Source organism: Phaethon aethereus (assembly GCF_964289735.1).
Source record: "Phaethon aethereus genome assembly, chromosome: 3".
Taxonomy (NCBI): domain Eukaryota; kingdom Metazoa; phylum Chordata; class Aves; order Phaethontiformes; family Phaethontidae; genus Phaethon; species Phaethon aethereus.
In genome coordinates this window covers 95,280,690-95,299,378 of record NC_138576.1, presented here as the reverse complement: position 1 = coordinate 95,299,378, position 18,689 = coordinate 95,280,690, and the positions used below count along the sequence as shown (strand labels likewise).

General features: G+C 46.8%; 1 protein-coding gene across 1 annotated transcript; it reads left to right on the top strand.

Moving 5' to 3' along the window:
- Window positions 1-2,954: 2,954 nt before the first annotated feature.
- On the top strand, window positions 2,955-15,001 carry CCDC167 (coiled-coil domain containing 167; the record flags this gene model as incomplete). The annotated part of the gene is made up of 4 exons (XM_081997046.1): window positions 2,955-2,993; window positions 10,259-10,353; window positions 12,831-12,883; window positions 14,898-15,001. 4 exons carry the CDS (start codon window positions 2,955-2,957, stop codon window positions 14,999-15,001), a joined length of 291 nt encoding a protein of 96 aa, XP_081853172.1.
- Window positions 15,002-18,689: the final 3,688 nt, after the last annotated feature.

The following is an 18,689-nucleotide window of genomic DNA, read 5'->3' as shown; positions in this document are numbered from 1 at the left end:
TTTCTCAGTACACCCAAATTAGATAGGCTCAGCAAGAGAGGCTTAGTCTAGGTTTGGACTGGAGGAAAGTAACAAACAGTGTAAGAGGTACAAAATGCATAGGGTTGAAAGAGGAGGATTGAGATTAGCAGGGAGAAAACAGAAGAGGGAATATGGTAATGAACCTCAAATATATAAGGTTGTTATAGGAAAGATGCTAACCAATTGTTCCCCATGTCTCCTGAGAATAGGTCAAGTTGCAACAAGCTGAATTAGGTTAAAAAGAGGAGGGAAACCTTCCCTGCTATCAGTCAATGAGCAGTGTAACAGGTACTGAGGAGGCGGTAGCATCCCTAGCATGTGTTAAGGGCTGGTAAGGTAAACGCCTGCTTGGGTGGCATCAGTGTATCTGATCCTGCCTCTGGGTACGTAGACGAAGTGACTTCTGAATGTTCCTTTCAGACTGACGCTTGTGTAATTTTTAGTTTCTAACATCACTTCATCACTCATTTTGGCTGCAGATATGTGACCCCTAATGCAGTAGGGACAGCCTAATCAGAGACCCTGAGGGTCTCACCAGGGACTTACCCAGGCTCATCACTGGGTATGTTATTTTGGTGTTCACCCATCATCACATCCTGTGCCTTCCTCTTACAGGCTTTGTGTTAGCCCGTCCCATTCGAGAGCTAACTAAAAACTATTTCATTCTTTTCCTCTCTGGCAGGAGGTGTGTTCCATAACCTGATTGCTCTCACAGCTAGAAACTTCTGATTTCCAGCTTAAAAATGCTTGTGGCCAATCAGCAGCCACTTGATATGGAGTAGTTCAAATTCATACTCATGTCTGTGGATATTCTAAAATACAGAAGCTGATGTCATTGCATGTGAAAAACTTCCAGATCTGTTCTTCAGGTTTCAAGAAGATTATAAATTTGCAGAGGAAAAGGAACAGTTTTTCTTTCTTACATCAGCACGTAGATGACCTGAATGACATTACATAGGAAATAAAGATGTAACACAAGAAAGGCTGAAGAGAGGGTGCCAGCTGAGGCCAGAACCAGGCGACCCGAGATCAGGTGACAGGCATAATGAGGTTATCAGCTAGATGGATTCAGGAGGGTCAGCAGGAGTAACACGTGAATTGAAAACTGCTGCTTGCAATGGTGCAAATGGTGGTTTGCTTGTGAGGGAGGAACTGGTTCCCCTTTTCTGTCTTCCCAAAATATGTGACAACAAAGGTCACACTCATCTGCCCGCAAAATGGTATATGTATGTCTCTGTGGAGAAGTGCATATGTGAGAATTGACAGTCCTCCCCTGAATCAATACTCACCTTCGTAAAGGAGAAAATGCCTTCTGCTGAACTGATGGCTATTTCATCCCATTGCAAACCATAACAGATGGGTTTTCTTCAAACCTCTATGCATTTTAAGATGGTATTTACACTCACTAAGCAAGTCTTCTGTCTAAGAGAGGAAAAAAATAACATTCTCCCTCTTCTTCATTTTCTCCCTCCCCCTGGTGCTGTGCTTTCACAGGGCTGCTGGCTGAGTCCTACTCAGCTTCTTTACTGCCTTCTGACTGAGCTGCTTCTGCCTGGAAAGCAGTTATCTGTGTGTCACCTTGGAGGTGGGAGTTCTGGCTCCTTTGGGTTCAGCAGTGTAGGCTCCCTAACGTAGAGTCAAGTACCAGATTGGGTAGCAGAGAAAAGTACAACTACCCCTCCTTTTCTCCAGAGAGAAAATGAGACTAATGCTGTTACCAACACATGCCACCTCCCATAGTAAAAATCTAGGCTGTTTTTTTGAAAGAAAAGTGAAACACACTAATTAGGTATTAGTATTACCACTCCTTCTATGACAGGCATCTGCACTCCTGCCATCCTAGCAAAATTTCAGTCAGAGGAGAGTATTTAGCCAAAAGGAAAACTCAGTCTGTGCATCTAATAAATGCTGCTGCTGCCCAGCCATCCATTTTTTGGTCAGCAAATGGTTCTGCTGTTCTCTGTCATGTAACAGTCATGCCCAACCCTGAAGACAGATGCATTTCAGTGATGTTTCTTGCTTCTTTTTTCTTTTTTTTTTAATACAAGATAGTGTTTCACAAAAAGCTTTCTTGGGTCAGGACAAAAGCTTCCATGCATATGTAACATTGTGATTAGTGTCTTGCAATGAACTGGCTGGAGTGTGCAAAGTTGTATCTCCTGCTAGATCAAACAGCTGGCTTTCCCTGCAGCTGCTTTAGCATAAAGCTAGTGTTTGGGAAGGACAACGTGAAGTTCTCCATGACTGTAACAGACAGCAAAGCAGCCATCCTTGGTGTTGGTGCCTTGCTTTTCTGACACATTGCTTTCTCCCTAGGTGAGCCCTCAGCCCCAGCAATACCAGAGCTGGGCCGGAGTGGCCTGAGCAGCACAAAAGCTCAAAGCAGGATTGAGCTGGCTCCCCTTGGGGAAAAACCAACCCATCAGTCTGGATCTGCCCTCTGACTGGCCCAGAGGGTATGCCCAGCCAGACAGCACGCTGGAGACCCCCACTAATAACCCCTCCGAGGCAGCAGGCGTCTCTGAGGGGTGGAAAAGCAGAACCAGGCAGATAAGAGAGGGACTGAGAGGTCCCACCTCAGCTTCCAGGCCTGCTGGTCCTTCCCCAACCACCCTTCCTCCACCACCGCTGGGGCAGGCAGAGCTGGCTGCGGGCAGCACCGGCACAACGCTGACTGCAGCGGACCACCCTGCCGTATGTCTTCGGTACGCTTCAAACCACGCCAAAACGGGCTCACACGGCCAGAGTCGCCGCCGGCAACCCCCGGCGGCCTTGCCGCAGGCGGCCGGGCGGAAGCGCCCTCACCAAGATGGCGGCTGCCCCACAGAGCAGCCCCTCACAAAGATGGCGGCAGCAGCGCGGACGTGGCCGCGCTCGGGCAGTGGCGCAGAGCAGGGGGCTGCGCATGCGCGGCTGCTGTCGGCCCTGGGACCATGGGCAAGAGGCGACAGGGGCTGAGCGTGGCCCGGGAGGTGAGAGGCGGCGGCGGCGGCGGCGACGGCGACGACGTGCAGGCCGGGCTTGGCAGGGCGAGGCGGCTGCTGCCGCCACCGCCGCCAAAGCAGTGTTCCCCTGGAGAGTGGTGGGTGTAGGGGAGGGCCGGGGCAACGGGGGCTCAGGGACACTGCTCCAACCAGGCTGTGTTGTGTCGGTGCCAGGCCTGGCTTTCATCTTAATGTGCGACGGCACTGGAGGAGGCCGAGGCAGGACTGCCTGCGCCAGGCCCTCCCGCGTGTGGAAAGCTCAGTGTCTTGTCCTCTGCCCCAGGCCTTTGACTGGGCCGTGGTGTTCGGTGCCCTTGCTCCTGCTGAGCCTTTGAGCCAGTGCAGGGAGAGGCAGTAAGTGTGTGTGCCTATGGAGGGTGCTGCGACAAGCCCTTGCTCCTAGGGAGCAAATCCATGCACAGCACAGCCTGCGTGTGTGGTGGTGAAAGTCAGCAGTGTGCTGGGCACAGGCTGCTGCTTTTGAGGAACCCAGTGATCAACCAGCACAGGAGGTGCCTGTAAATCATACCAAGGAGGAGAGGAAAAGACTACAAGTTTTTAAGAGTGTGCCTTCCTTCTAAAGCTGCCTTTTTATTATTGTGCTTGGGTGTTTTGTCGTCTCCTGAGTGGCAGGAGGGCTGATGGTAAGCTTTGTTTAAGCTTTATACTTGTATTAACAAACTGAGATATGTTTGTTAAAGTCTCTCTGAAGCAGACATCATTCTTGCACTGAACAGTGCTATCTGGACTGATTTGCAGGAGGTAGTGGAGAGCCCATAACTCAAGTCTGTGGATTGTGGATACTTTGAGGACAACAAAAGCCTGAACTTTCCTGACAAATGTCTGAAATGGGGCAGGATTGATCCAGTCAATCTCACTGGTCATCTCTCTGTCCTGAAGTCTTTCAGATCAGCATATGCACAAAAGACCAAGATAGGCAGGGTGGAAAAGCCAGGGAGAGCACTTGGGGCTTGTCGTATATCCTTCATCAGCTGGTAATGTAAAAGTGAGCATCCTACTGTGCCATATGAATGAGAGTTCAGTTTGTAGTAGTTTTCTGATCTGTTTCACCTAGTGAGGCTTTCATGGGAGAAACAGACGTTTCTGGCCACTCTAACCCAAATATAACCACCAAAGTGAGTCCAGAAGGGAGTATGCTGACTGTCCAAGCTTCTCTTCAGTGAGCCTAGTGGGGAAGAGTTGAACTAATGAATTTTTCGTGGTGGTTGTTTGAGATACGACAGACAAGGAGAGTTGAGATGGTAGGGTCTACCTTACAAAAAGAGAGGTGGTAAAAAGGGTGAGTTTGTCAGGGACCTACCAGTCACAGAATGAAAAGGGACTGATTTTAGATGCCACAGAAAATTCTTAGAAAGTGTTTGGGGACTTCTGGTAGTTTTAGATTTTTATTTTTTTTTAGGAGTTATCATGGTAGAACACACTACTCCTGAAAGTACTGTAGAACTATTTTTCTTAGGTGTGTTAGAGATGAAAACTTAACCTGTTAGTACAAAGATTCTATTAAAAGATAAAATCTTTCCCCCTTGCAGTAATGAGAAAGGTATTAAATAGAAGTTAGGGAGGAAGAAAACAAAATCCCTTTAAGCCAGAGGAAGAGAGGGCTGTGTTTCAGATGTCAGAATGCATGACAACAAAGATATTGATATCATAATTTAAACTTTTATTTGGTTCAGTATTATCTTCTGAGCTGTTATGATTGTAAAGAAAACTTTCCAAATGAGTCTTAATATGACATGATGCATGGCTAGCTTCGAAAGGCCTAATCTAGGCAGAGTCATGCTTGTTTAACTGAAGTCATGATGCTAAATGAATGCAATTTTCTATAAGGACACTTACCAGATTAGCTTACACTTACAAATTGCAGGTGTAATTGATATGACCTGGTTTAAACTGATATAAATGTGTCTCCATAATGTTGTAGTGGTGTAAACTCATGCCACTTCTTTCATATAGCTCTGTAGTCTTTCGACAGGCAGCCCTATTGACAATGCTGAGCTGCACAGAATTTGCTTGAGGAAACTCATCAGGAAAATGAAACTGGAAAGACTGGGCCCTTTTATAGCAAAATAGTGAAAACGGAATGAGCTTAAGAGAGTGACAAGGATGATCGAAGGTGTGGAAAACTTCTATGCAAGAAACAACTAAGCATGCCAGGTCTTTTTAAGCTTGCAAACATGACTGCAAGGGGACCCTATATAGGTTTGTATTTTCTGCGTGCTATTTGTAACTTTAAACAAAGAGTGAACGTTCACTGTTGATACAAAATTAGGGCTATCAAACGAAACTAGCAGCTGACAAGTTCAGAACAAACAGGAGGGGGTTGGTTCTTCCCATAACCTGTGGCTGTGCTGTGAAACTCCTTGCCAGAGGATGTTGTAGTCCTTAAAAATATACCTGTGGCTCAGACAACAACTGAAAAAAAATCATGGAAGCAAAAAAGTGTGGCTATTAAATACAAAGAGAACACCCTGCGCTCAGGCATTGCCTGAGAGGCAAAATGTCAAGTGTGTGGAGAAAGTATTGTTACGTGTACTGCTGCTTCTGACAAGGCAGTGGCTGATCAGCGTCTATGCAAGAGCATAAAGAATAGGGAAAAGGCCAACATAGTCTTTACTTAGTAAAGATGTTCTGACAGGATTTTTCAAAAAGCTGTGGGTGGTGCCATGCGGTCATGTCTGTGTGCTGTCCTGCAAAGACACTGATCTGAGCTGAGGCAGGGTGGGCTGACTAGTTAGTCTCCAGATAGTCTCTGCAAGGCTGAAGGAGGACGGGCAGGTAGGATCCAGCAGTTTCTCCTTTACCAACACAGAGGGTTGATGTGCAGGATTTATCTTAGACTTTGCTGGTGGCTCATCCTCTATTGTGTAGTAGCTTGCCTGGTAAATATTTCCAAGCATGCTGTGGGCACGGCATCTGCAAAATGATTTGCCAGCACGCAAAATGATTCCAGAAGCATGGTGAAAATGGAAGTGTGTCCATGAACTGCAAGCTAGCATGTGAATTTAAACAAAACTTGACTCTGCTGGACTGATTTTAATAATCCAGCCAAATTTGTGGATGCAGGAACCACTGATTCTTCTGTGAAAAGAACTGCTCAAGTGTGCAGGCAGGTGACAAGGCATGAGAAGACTGCTCAGGGAAGGTTTTGGGTTTTTTTGCCCCCACCTCTTCAGTTGGCTTTGATCTGTTTTATGAGGGTCAGAAGACGAAAACCTCATTACCTAACGCTGTTGGATGTCGACGTATGTGTGATATGGCTCTTTGCCAGTATCTTAATTAGGGAATTCATAAAAGCGGAGGGTGGATGCCAGTTCTTAAAAAGTGCTTTTAGCCTTTCTGCTGGAAAGAAAGCTTTTATTAATTCATTACACAATGTATTAAAAGGGGTCCAGCTCAACTCTGTAAGCAAAGCTACTTCTTTTTCTCTTCTCTCTTTGTCTCTGCCTTTGTGAGCCATTTCAGGCTCCCTGCCCAAGATGGTCCCGACAAATGAGATTTGTAATAAGCATGTAAGTCAGTTTGGATTGAAATCCATTCCAGGTCTCTCTGGTTTAAAAAGGTCTCCAGATTGTGAGCAAGTGTTGCCAGAATTCAACAAAAATGGCTCAATGCCTTGTCATACCTTGTGGAGCAAGGGAGGCATCTGCTCTTAGATCCCTGTGAGTGCCCGAAGCTGCTGGGACTTGACTTTCTGGAGCGGCTCTTGAGGAGCAGAAGGGCAGCTCTGTGTGCCCCAAGCTGCTGCCTGGATGTGAAGCACCTGTTTCACTTGCCCCTTTTAACTGACACTACTTTAAAATGTTGCTGTGGGTGAAGTCCTGTGTCCCTGCTACAGGCCATGTGAACCTGAGGAGTTGTCATGAGCTTTCTGCATGCTGCACTTCAGCTCTGTCCCAGAGGATCCTCTTCATCGAACGGAGACTCAGAAGGAGCAGGGTTCATCTTTGCAACTTACAAGCCACTGTGCTGAGATTGCCACTGAAAAGATAAGTAAGTGTGAAGTGCAGTGATGGTTCAGCTAAGCAAGCTCTTCATTTTCATGCGGGCTTCCAGTAGGCCTAGGTACATGCCCCAACTAACCTTCTCATGTATTAGTAGGAGGGAAAGCTTTCCGTCTGCAACAAGCTTAGGTATGTGCCTGCTTCTAGGACTGCTTTTCTGGAGAGCTGCTGTGGGGAATTATGCCAAAGCTCTACAGGTTTTCTTGTGCTACAGCTTTACAAGGCTGTGGCTCCCTGAGAGTTTTGTCAGCAGACCAGAGAGTAATAAGTAATGCCCAGGCATTGCTCCAATTTCTCCCTGTGCTTATTTTCTATTTCTCTCTTTCCTTTGCCTTACAGTGATGAGTTAATTGGATGGCTTAGCTGCTGAGAGACTCCTAGCTTGCAGGAAGAGATCCCAAATCCCAAGTGAGGCAATGGCACATCAAGATGTGCTCTGCCTGTAGTTTGGGTCGGTGTCTGAGGCTCCTTGTGTAAATCCGCCACCTCCAGGAGACAGATAGTATGGTCCTAATTTATAAGTAGGGAAACTGAGGTACAGTGAATGGATAACATCTAGGAACCCTCACTCTTGCCCTGCCTTACAACCCTTAATGCCCCAGACTATCCTGAAGAAAAGTAGTAGTGAGATTCTGGAGGAAGAATATTTTGTTCATTCAGCAATCTGTTCCTCCTCCTTTTCTTTTTTTGATTATTTTCTGTCCCTTGTGCCCCCAGCTCAGCAAAGCTGATGGTGCAGTTCTAGGGCATGTGGTTTATTAGCAAATTATTGCTCTCCAGCAGGGGACCCAAACTTTGGTTTTGATTTAAGAGCAGTAAAGCCAGTTGAAACTTTTAAAGCATTATGTAGAATCTGGAGATTTTTAGTCAGCAGAAAGTAAAAGCATTGGCAGAGTTGGGCAGAATATCCTCTTGTTATGTCTCATGAAATGGTGGAAGTGTGGGCAGAGAGTGTACTAGTGAGAGCAACTGCAAACTGAGCAAGAGGAGCAGTTCTGGAGGAGAGGATAAGAAGTACAACGGCATGGATAATTTAGTGGTGGGTTTGGCAGCTGACTAACCAAAGCTCTCATTAAATTGTATTATTTAGCATGATTTTAAAACGTGTTTCCAGAGAAGGCATGGTGCATTGTAATAAGTTTACTAGCTAAGGATGAGCCAGGTAACACATACTGAAGTACCTCTTGCTGTGTGTGTATGTGAGGGTTTCCAACACATAAGGGAGCAGAGAGACAGTCATTTGGAAATGTTAGGGACTGGTGAGGGAGATGATCTGGTCTGGACAGACACTCCACCTCCACTCTACGGCACTCTGCTATTACATTAGCTTGCTGATAAGCGTGGTCACAGCTGACTTGGGTGAAGCAGACTAGGGCAGTGCATCTTGCTGACTGGGCTGTAGTGGATGAGAGACAGTGATGAGCAGCTGGAGTTAACATTCTTAACTGGCACAGCTGGATAAGGAGGAGGACAATTATCTTTGCCCTGACCAAATGCATTTTCAGCTAACATGCTTCAGAAATATCCGTGTCTCCATCCAGGCAAACCTAAGCATTGCCAAACACAGAAGCACCATTTGCTGTGCCCTGGGATCAGATGATGTGCCTTGGTGTGCCACTTGGGCTCAGGGGAAGCTGTGTAGGTGCCTCTGAGGAGCCTTACATCTCAGCAGCCTCATATAGCCCAGTTGCCTAATAATAAGGGACTTTGAAATTGCTATCTGGTAAGATGCAAAGATTTATTTGAGCCTTGTTATATGTGGCCCCCTCCCCAGCTCTACTGTGCTCCTTGCAGTGACACTATTCAGCTGACTGGCTAAACTCCTTTTTGAAGTCTGCTTTGTTCTCCCCTTTATATCAAGCCTCTTCTCCCGTCCTGCTTATTTATAACGCTTGCCTGCCTTTCCTGAGCAGAAAGTGTGAGATTGCTAATGAGCTCAGGATGGAGCTGATCCCCAAAGCAGCAATAATTAGGGATCACTACCTTTGATTTTGTTTCCTATATCACTGTTTATGGGAGCATTTGTGCTCTGGGCTACCTCTGAGGCTGATGTCTGGGCAGCTCGTTTCTCATTCCACCTCAGTACTTTACCTGGGACCACGCTGCCTCTTAGCTTCTGGTTTGTGAAGGCTCATACCACAGAGAGGCCATGCTACCAGCCATCTAGCTGGCGTTGGCCTCGCTTGGAGAACCAGACAAAGCAGGAGTGTTACACTGAGTAGCTAAAAAGAGCAGTCATTGCCACCTCAGGGCACCAAGGCCATTTTATTTCAGGCTAGGGTGTTGTGTTCATATTATCTGATTAGTCACACTGTTTCGCTGCTGGAAGCAAGCCTCAAAGACAAGGTTTTCCTAAAGATGTCTACACTGTGCTTGCCAAGCAGAAAAGAGGAACGATTCCCAGGAGAACTGTTGTCTGTGGTAGGATTCCCTCCTGGGCAATCCATTTGCACAAATGTAGATAACCCTCTTGTACTTATCCATGGTTACTCCCCTCTGCAGAAGGACATGGGGAGGGGGATGGCTGTTAGGAAACCTGGCAAGGAGACACAAGGAGATGACCAGTGTTTTTCCTGCATGGGAACATGTTGCTGCCAAAACTTCGTGCAGGTCAAAGGTGTGGAGGAGGTGGTGAATGCTCTCTTGAACATACTCTGCAGACTGCTGTTGCTGTTGTAGATTTAGTTGGGTAAAAGAGATGGTAGGTATCGGTGTTTCCCCTTTGTCCCTTCTTCACCCAAGCAGACAACTGAGGGTTTTTTGTAGTCATATCCCATGAACTTCTGCATCTGTTCACAGCACTAAATCAAGACCTTGTCCCTCAGGCTTTGGCCAAGGCCAGTCTCTCTCATTTTATCCTCTCTTAATTGCATAAAGACGCTTTAGGTCACATCTTTGCTTGTGGAGCCACATGCAAAGAAACTAGAACAGGCTGCAGCAGGATTGGAGCTTAGCAAAAGGTGCTGGCCAGCCACGCAAGTGGGAGTGTTAGAGATGGCTTGGCTGTGTCTGGGATTACAATGTCACAGTTGCCTGGGGTATAATACAGGCTGGTGTAAGAGGTGGTGGGCTCCCTGTGCTGTGATGTCTATACAGAGCTGGGGCTGTCGCTCCCTTGACTTGGCAAGGAAGGAGGTAGGGTGGCTAAGCTGCCACCCTTCCCATCCCAGGGAGGATGGATCCATGTTAGCTGGGAGAGGAAATGACAGTGACTGGTGTGGTGTTTTTCAGATTGATGGACTGGAGGAGAAACTGGCACACTGCAGACAGAGCATGGAGGAGATGGATCTTAAACTGCGCAGGGAGAAGCTCAGCCCTGAAGGAAGGTATTGATGACAACCTCCTTTTACAGCTGTGGCTGTGCACTTCAGCTAGCTGTCATCCTGCTGTAGTACTGAGCAACGGCTCTTGAAGGAATGGGAATGTGGTTCCCCATGACAAGACTCTCTTCCCCCAGCTTGGAGCTTACTTGAAGAGCTTGCTAGGGTGAGAAGCTCAGTGATACATGGAGTGAGCTTTATTTATCAACAGCCTCGCTCTATAAGCTGCAACGCAACCAGCCAAGTAGTGCCCAAAACTTGCCAGTTCATCTGCAGGGCTTACTCCTGGCCCTGCTAGGAAACAGCTCTGTGAGTCTGGCAAAGGTTCGCTGCAAGCTGCTACTCAAGCCTTGCTGAAGCTGCCTGAGTTCAGCCAGGGGAGATGTGCAGCAACTACTACAGAGGGCCAAACCAGGCTGGGATGCAACTGGGAAAGGGGCTGAGGGAGGTGGCTCTGTCTGTGCCTGTGTTGCAAATGTGTCTGGATGAAGGGATGCAGTGACACACTGGCTTTCCTTGGGAAAGGGAAGAGGGACAATTCCCCTGAAATCTGTCACTGACATAGAAGAGACAACTGTAGGCTTTTAGAGCTGAGACTCAAGCAAGGACTTTGACCTGGATTTTGTAGCAGACACAGGCAGAACCTGCTGTTTTTCTAGAATGTGAAGCAAGAGATCCTAGATCTCCTAGCTGATTCTCAGATCTGTCTGCTTGAGGACATTCTTCCAGTCGCCAGCATCTTACTGCTTTGCTCCTAGCAAAAAGGCTGGGAAGCTCAATCACAGGCCCAGGGAGCAGTCCTGTTGGTCGTGGCTTTACAGTACCGTCCTACAGAACCCAGTTATAAGTGATCCTAGCAGTGGTGGCATCTTCACACCCCAATATTTACTAGTCTTAGGTTATCTTCTTTGTTCGTCCTTTCCACTCTGTTGTTTTGCTCTGTCTGCCATTCCTTGAAGCCAGCCTCTCTTTCTCTTTCCTCCTCCTTTACTGGGAATTTTATATCCCCATCCATATTTGGACAGGTTCCTGTCTCCTTCTGTCCCTTGTCGCTCTAGCTCCTCGTCTCATCAGTCCATCATCTAGGCCTAAATTATTCGTCTTCTGTTTACTGTCTTTATCTGCTACTGAGGTGGCCAGCAAGCAAACCTACAGTTGTAGTAACTTGACAGGACAGAATATATCTGTATGATTTCCTCTCTGAAATATAGGGCCTAGAGAAAAGAATTAGGATTAGAGGTTCCTGGGGCCTTTTCTGAATTATATAACTTGTATGGATATGGAAACAGAAATTCTGTTGCCCTAATCCAGACCATTTGAAAAACCCTGCAGGAAGGTACCATGATCAAAATTACTGATTCAGTGAGTAGTACACAAAGGAGAGCTGTGCTTTCCCATTTTGAAGTTCAGTTGTCATGGTTTCTTCATGTCTTACTCTCAAAGCATCTCCCCTTGACTCTCTTTACAAGGCAAGTTTGTACATAGCAGCTCAGTCATGTTGGTAAATCTGTCTTCTTGCTTCCTACTGGCTGCACTCCACCTTGCTTTTCCCCAGTTGCCTTTAAGAGCCCTTTCCTCTCCCACTACTCTGATGTAGCTTGCTTTCTTGCCATCCCTTACTTAACTAGCTGTACACATAGATTTGGATCTCTTTCTTCCTACAGGTTCTTGCTCTGCCCCAAGGGGAACAACAAACTCTGTTACACTTACTGCCTTCTGTGTCTGCTCTGAACCAGGAGATAATTTGTTAGTGCAGGTTTATTTATATGCACACGGTCTGAAAGGAGTGACCGTGTCCTCCCTGCCGTAATGGAAATGCTGATGCTTTCAGGCAATTTGTTTTGTGTTTAAAATATAAACTCTGTATTAATTAATCATCTTGTGCAGTTTAAGACAAGGGCTAGGTTGGCCCAAGTTACTCTTTGTTGTTATTATCCTGAGTCTTCAGTCTAATAATAGGTTTTTTAACTGGTTGTTACTGGGCTTGGATGGATTCAGCTTGTTTCCTTGATTGACCAATTTGTGTAAATTGGATCCTCTGGCAAAGGGATCCCAGCTCCAGTTGGTGAGAATTACCATTCCAGCACTGAGCCAGAAGTTCTTGGAGGGGCAGGATCCTGCAGAGAGCATGTAGGGACCCTGCCCCATCCCGTAGCTGTGGCAGAACTTCCTTCCCCACCTGGGGGAACAGAGTAGGGGGCTGACACACAGACCTCTTTCTAGCCTGCTTGCATACACTAACACTGTCCTGAAAGGAGAGATATAAAGCAGTTTGGGGTAACGAAAAAGTAATCTAAAACTGCTGCATCTGTTCTCTTGCACAGCTGAGGGTTTCTAAACTGTCACCTCTCCTCAGTGAAGGGTGAGGGGCTCATTCTGTGAGCAGATATCCCTGGCAGTGTGACAGTCTCTCTTCCAGTATATAAGCAAAGAAATAGGCTGTGTTGTGCCTCACAGGTAATGAACTCCTCTTCTCATTACAGAAAGTCACTGGAGAGAGAGAGAGACTTACTAATGACCAAAGCTGACAACTATGGTAAGAGCTTCATTAAAAATGGTCCCTCTGGGCTGGATGGGACGAGTGCTGCAGCTTAGCTTTGTCTTCAAGCTCCTGCCACCTCTGACTTCTGCCTTTGAGTTTAGGCACAACCAAAGGGAGCTAGACTGAGGGAAATCTGGTCAGCATATAATAGGACTCTGGATCCTCCTGCTTGAGCTGTGCTATCATATGTTAAAAAAAAAAAAAAAGCATCAGCTAATGAGAGGGGAAAGATGTTACTCTCACATACCCCAAATCACCAGTCTTCAGATAATCTTAGCCAACAAAAGCTACTTGAGTAGCTTTTACCATCCCCCCCCCCTTTTTTTTAGTAGAGACTTGCTAAGCAAGCTTGCAAGTGCTGCAGTGTAGCAAAGTATTCTTGGGGACGGTTCTCACTGCATCAGTTTCTGGGGCCATTCAGCACCTGAGCATAGGGATTCACACTGATGTGCTGCCTGCAATTCCAGAGGGCCAGGGTCTTTCCTTGCTGCAAGTCCTGCTGTAGACACATTAAAATGAGAGTCCCTCTGAGCTACAGCACATTTGACAGCACTTCCATGCTGCTGGGGATGCCGCTGTGCATGTCTTCAGGCTCCTGGTGTTGATGAGTGTGTTAATGGCTTGACAGCACTCTGCAGCAGTGCAAGCACCGGAGGTCACACAAGGGAAAGAAGTGTTTTTCTAGGCCTGGAGAGTTGAAAGCTGAGGCATGGCCAGCAAATATATAATTTTAATTCATGTTAAAGAACTGTTTCAAGAAGACTAACGGTTACTTTCAACAGATTCAAAGCTGTTCCCTAGGGGCCTACCAGTAGAGACAGGGAAGATTCTGCACATTGCTGCCACCCTTTTACAAGCAGTCAGCCATCACTGAGAGCAGCAACAGCCTCACCTAATGGTGATGGCCGCTCCTCCTGGAACAGGACAGACAGTGCACACAGCCTTTTTAGCTCACTGCTATGGCCTCTGAATTAAATATGCTTATAAGTATGCTTATTCCAGCTGACACACTTGAGGCCATGAACTGCAGTTGCTGACAATGGCATTGCTCCATCACTGTAAGCTGGCACTGCTGCCAGCTCCTGCCCCTACCACCTCCTCTGTAGCCTTGCAGATTCAGGCAGTTTGCTCTGTGGTTGCAGGAGAATGCTTGAACTTAAAAGCTGCTTTCAGTAGCAGTACCAGAGCATTCCCCTGCCAGTGCAAACCGTAGAGGCCATAACTGTGTAGCCACTGCAGCTGAATTCAAGCAGCAGGAGCGCTCTGGAGACAGTCTGCACCCAACCTTGACCTGCAAAATAATTACTGCTGTTTGGCCATGCAAGGTGTAATGCTGTAGGCCTCACTTTGCTGCCTGTACCATCCAGCAGTCTTGTGGAACAGACTAGTGATCAGTAGGACTCCATACTTTTGGTAGCTGCTTCCATCCTCTCTCTGCATTTGCAATTCTTGCAGGGCCAGGGCAAGCGACCTGCCTCTAAACAGCTGCAGACCCCAATAGAGTGAGTGTCCAGCCTCAGACCTGTTCCACACTTGTTCTTCTGGGGCACAAGGAAACGCAGATTCTGCAACACTCAAAGGTGGCCACAGTTGTATTTAAATTTAAACACTAGGAAAAGGTTCTGGGCTCTTACGTCTAGAAGATAGTAGAAACAGCTCTCTACCCTCTGTCTTCATTCTCTTCAGGAACAAGCAATTATTCTGATGACCCATTCTGTCCTTAGTAGGGTACTAGAACAAGGTCATTTGCAAATCAGGAGCTGGTCTGGCACTGAAGTATTCCCAAGCACAGCTTCCGAGATTGACAGGATGACAGTTAGTTAGCAAATGAGAGGGTTCTTCCTAATTTACTCCTGTTCAGCACATCTTATAATAAGCACCTTCGCATACTGATCCCAAAAGAGTTGCCCATGGCCAAGGTAGCATTGTGCCTTCAAGACAGTTTTGAAAGGAGGTGTAGCTGCAATATGAACAACATTCACAGGCAAGGCTTTTGTTTGTTTCCCAGAGAAAGAACTGAGTGCACTTCGTAAGGAAAATCGCAAGAATGCTGCTCTTGCTGTGGCCATGGGATTGCTGATTGCTCTTATTTACGCTTGCTGGACAATGTGATTGCACTCAAGAGTTCTCCCTGCTGACCACATGACTCTCCTGCAAGGAGCTCTTTGTCTTCTCACCACTGTGCCTCCCCCAAGGGTGAGGATCAGCATTTCAAATTGCTGTTCCTTGTTTATCCTCTCAAAGCCTCGTTGTAGGGAAACTTTTTCTCTGAGAATTGAAGGGGACAGGAGACAAACCAGAAATCACAGCACACTTGCACTGGGAAATCAGGTCAAGCAGAGCTCAAGGTGGTGCTGTCTTACCCAATATGCAACTTGATGGAAGAAGGCAGTATGTTCTCCCTTTCGAAGAGGACCTCTGTGGTTGCAGAGAAGTGTTCTATGCCCAGCCCAGTCAGAATACATGCCACCTTCTTGGTTCCTGTGACTCCGCCATAAGCTGAAGGGACACCAAGCTCTTTGAATCAAAGGGTAACTTGGGTATTGTAACCCTAAAGACTCCATGTGTCCCCAGAGCAGAGCTAAACAAAGATGTTGCCTCCTCCACACTGACTTACAGGACCAAAAGAATCCTACCTCCACAAAAACAGATGGGAGGTAGGCATCTTTTTTTTTCTGCGAGCAGGTAGCATTCAACTTGAGATCTAGGTGCTCAGGCTTTGAGAAGAAGATCTACCTACCTCTCTAGTGAATCAACACTTGCAGAAGAGAACTATCAACTCCCAGGGATGGGAGTGCAGCTGCAGGGCTTTAAATAAAATAATTTGACCTTGTAATTTCCTGATTTTTTTTTCCTGTTTTGTAACAGGTCTCTCAGCTACTGCTTTATTCTCAGCCAACCATCTTCCTGCTGGCACACATTGCACCATAGTAAGCTGACTGGGTTAAGCCCTTAACACCCCTGGTCAGTGAGGGCTCAACGGTAGGTTATTGGTCTGTTGTGGCCTGGAATCTACTTGAGTGTTTGCTTGAGTGGAAAAGCAGCCTAGCATGCTGCAGAGGAGTGCTAGAGACTGTCCTCTGTAGTCCCCTTTCATTCTGACCCAGTGACATACATAAAGTGTGCTCTGACTTGCCAGGAAAGCCTTTAAAAGGGGACTGCCTTGAAAATTTAACTGTGCAAGGCATTTCTCTGTCTCCACAGTAACACACACTGCTGGCCAGAATTTTGTGGGAAGCAAAGTAAAGTAAACAAGCACTGTTGTGAACTAAAGGGGCTGTATTGGTAAGAGAGACAATGAAAGCAGAGAAGTCAACACAAAATGATACACAGCCTAATAACAATACATTATGCAATTAATGTACATAAACATTCCCTTCAGCAAGACCTCACCCCCCTTCCTAACATAGTCCCATCCATATTTACCCTGCAGCAGGGAAGCAAGTAGCATGGTGGCTCATGCTTGCCTTCTTGAAGGGGGATCCGGAATCAAGGTTCAGTGCATCAAAAATAAAATTAAAAATAAAAGCAAATTAAAATCAGGAGGAGCTGGAGACAACTGGGTAAACAAAGTATCTGTTCATAAAAGCTAGCCTGCAGGCTAACCAGGTTTGGGGTTTTTTTGTACCCTCAGAGGCCTACACTCACACTAGTGTACTTCCTAGTCACCCTTCTGTCTGCCAGCCCACAAGAGACCAAAGCCTTGAGTGGAGACCACAACACTTAGCAAAGGAGCCTGGCAAAGGGAACAGCATGCTTTGCTGGCATTGGACAGCTTCAGGGCAGCCCAAAGAAGTGCCAGAGCTCAAATTACTGGTTGGTTTAAAAAGCCAACTGCACACAGGCCTGGAAGACATGCAGTTGGAGGTTCTTTACTGCCCACTGGGAAAGATTTCTTCTCGACCCTCATGGAAGTTCCTTTACCAAAACAAAACTGCCAGTGACAGGCCTCTTATTCTTTCCGGGGAAGGGCCACCGTTCCTTTCATACATGTTTTACCAATGCTTGAGAGCAGAGGGGTGCTACAGGTCAGCAAGAGGATGCACTAACAGCATGCAGTCCCTCATTGACCAACTGTCCATACCAACTTCTGTGCTGCTGCTCCTTTAGCTGGGGGTGTGGTTCTGCAACAATCAAGCCTGCATACAATTTTCTCTGGTGCAAAGAGTTGCAGCTGCTAAGTTAATTCTCTACAGTTTGGTATAAATGAATACATGGGTATATGGAAACAATTTGCTCATGAAGACATGGAAGTGGTCCAAGCTCAGAGTGCACAGCCTAGTTGTAGGATGACATTCAACTGCGTGCTGAGAATGAGCACAAAAGCTACGCATGATGCTGGGCCTTAGAGGGTGGAGGTGGGACTTCTATGACATACCATCCTTGTTCTGGCTTCTTCAGGTGGGGTGCAGGACACCCGTGCACCTACAAGTGAAAGTTTCCATGTCTTGCTACATAAAGCTTGTTCAAATCATACATATGGGTGTGGAGAGAAAGAAACAAGATTCTAAACAACTGCTATAGATTCTAGGAGAACTATAGCTTTCTTTAAGGCACAGTTCAGACAACCCCTAAATCAGTTTCCTCCCTACTGCCAATCTGTGTTTAAGAACAAGCCAAGAACAACAACAAAAAAAGGGCCATTTTGCTGCTTGGCCAAAAGCAGTCGACTGTCAACTGTATGTTACCTTCCCATTTATGGGGAAGACCTGGCAAAAGTGCCATGGAAGCCAGAAGTGAAGGTAAAACATGCAGTGCATGGAGAAGTCTGCTGACACACAAATACCATGCTGAGAGTTTCACAGCTCTGTGCCTTCACCCCAGATGCAGTTCCAGGGCCAAGTGAGACATGGAGGGTTTCAAAACCCATTCTGACATGTAAAAAGGAAAGTCTGGTAACCTTTCCAGTGGGCACAGTCAGGGGACAGGATTTCTTCTGATTAACCAACATGGTCAAAGTCAAGATCTCTTCACTGAAGCCCCATTTTGTTTGTTTTTTCCCCATCATTTCCTCCAAAGACCTTCAGCATCCCAACCTTCCCGTGTCTTCCCTCCCACATCCGCATTCCTCTCTAAAGATTTGCGTAATAGTGTTGGGTACCAAGAATTGAAGCACCTTGGTCTCAGAAGTACCATGAGGCATAGACACTTTCACAAATAAACCCCAGGCTGCTGGCTCGGGATCAGTCACGGACCTGGAGAGGAGAAAGCCTTGTCACAGCAGCTTCCTTCTCTAGGTCTGAGAAATCCCTGGCACTGAGCACATCAAGTCTGTGCCAGGAACTCCACTCATCACCTGGTTGCCTTTGTCCAACAGGATACCATCACATAGGAATCGCCAGTGGCCAGCCAAGTGCCTTGATAAGCAGAAGTGTTGGAGACACCAACAAGAATACATCCTTGCATCCCAAAGCTAGCATTCCCCAATGACTTAACCTCCACTGGGTAGTGTAAGCCTTTGACGAGGCTGAGGAGACAGACAGCTGCCAGGAAAGATGCAGGGCCGCTTCAGTGTGCTGTTGCCCAGCTCTGCCACCAAGACATCTCTGCTCCTTCCCACACTTCCAGGGAAGCACAAGCCCAGAGAGTTCTGGCACACACAGAGCTCCACAAACTCGCTGAATGTTTGAACAGGAGCAAAGAAAGCTGCCAGCCACTTGGCCTCATGCATGCAGTAGTTCAGGACAAAAGGATGTTAGGCCTTGGCTCCAGGAGCCATGGGTACTCCAGCAGCAGGCACTGCCTGAGCTGTACTCTTATATACACTGCCAGGGTAGAGTTTTGCCCTGTGCCTTCTGCA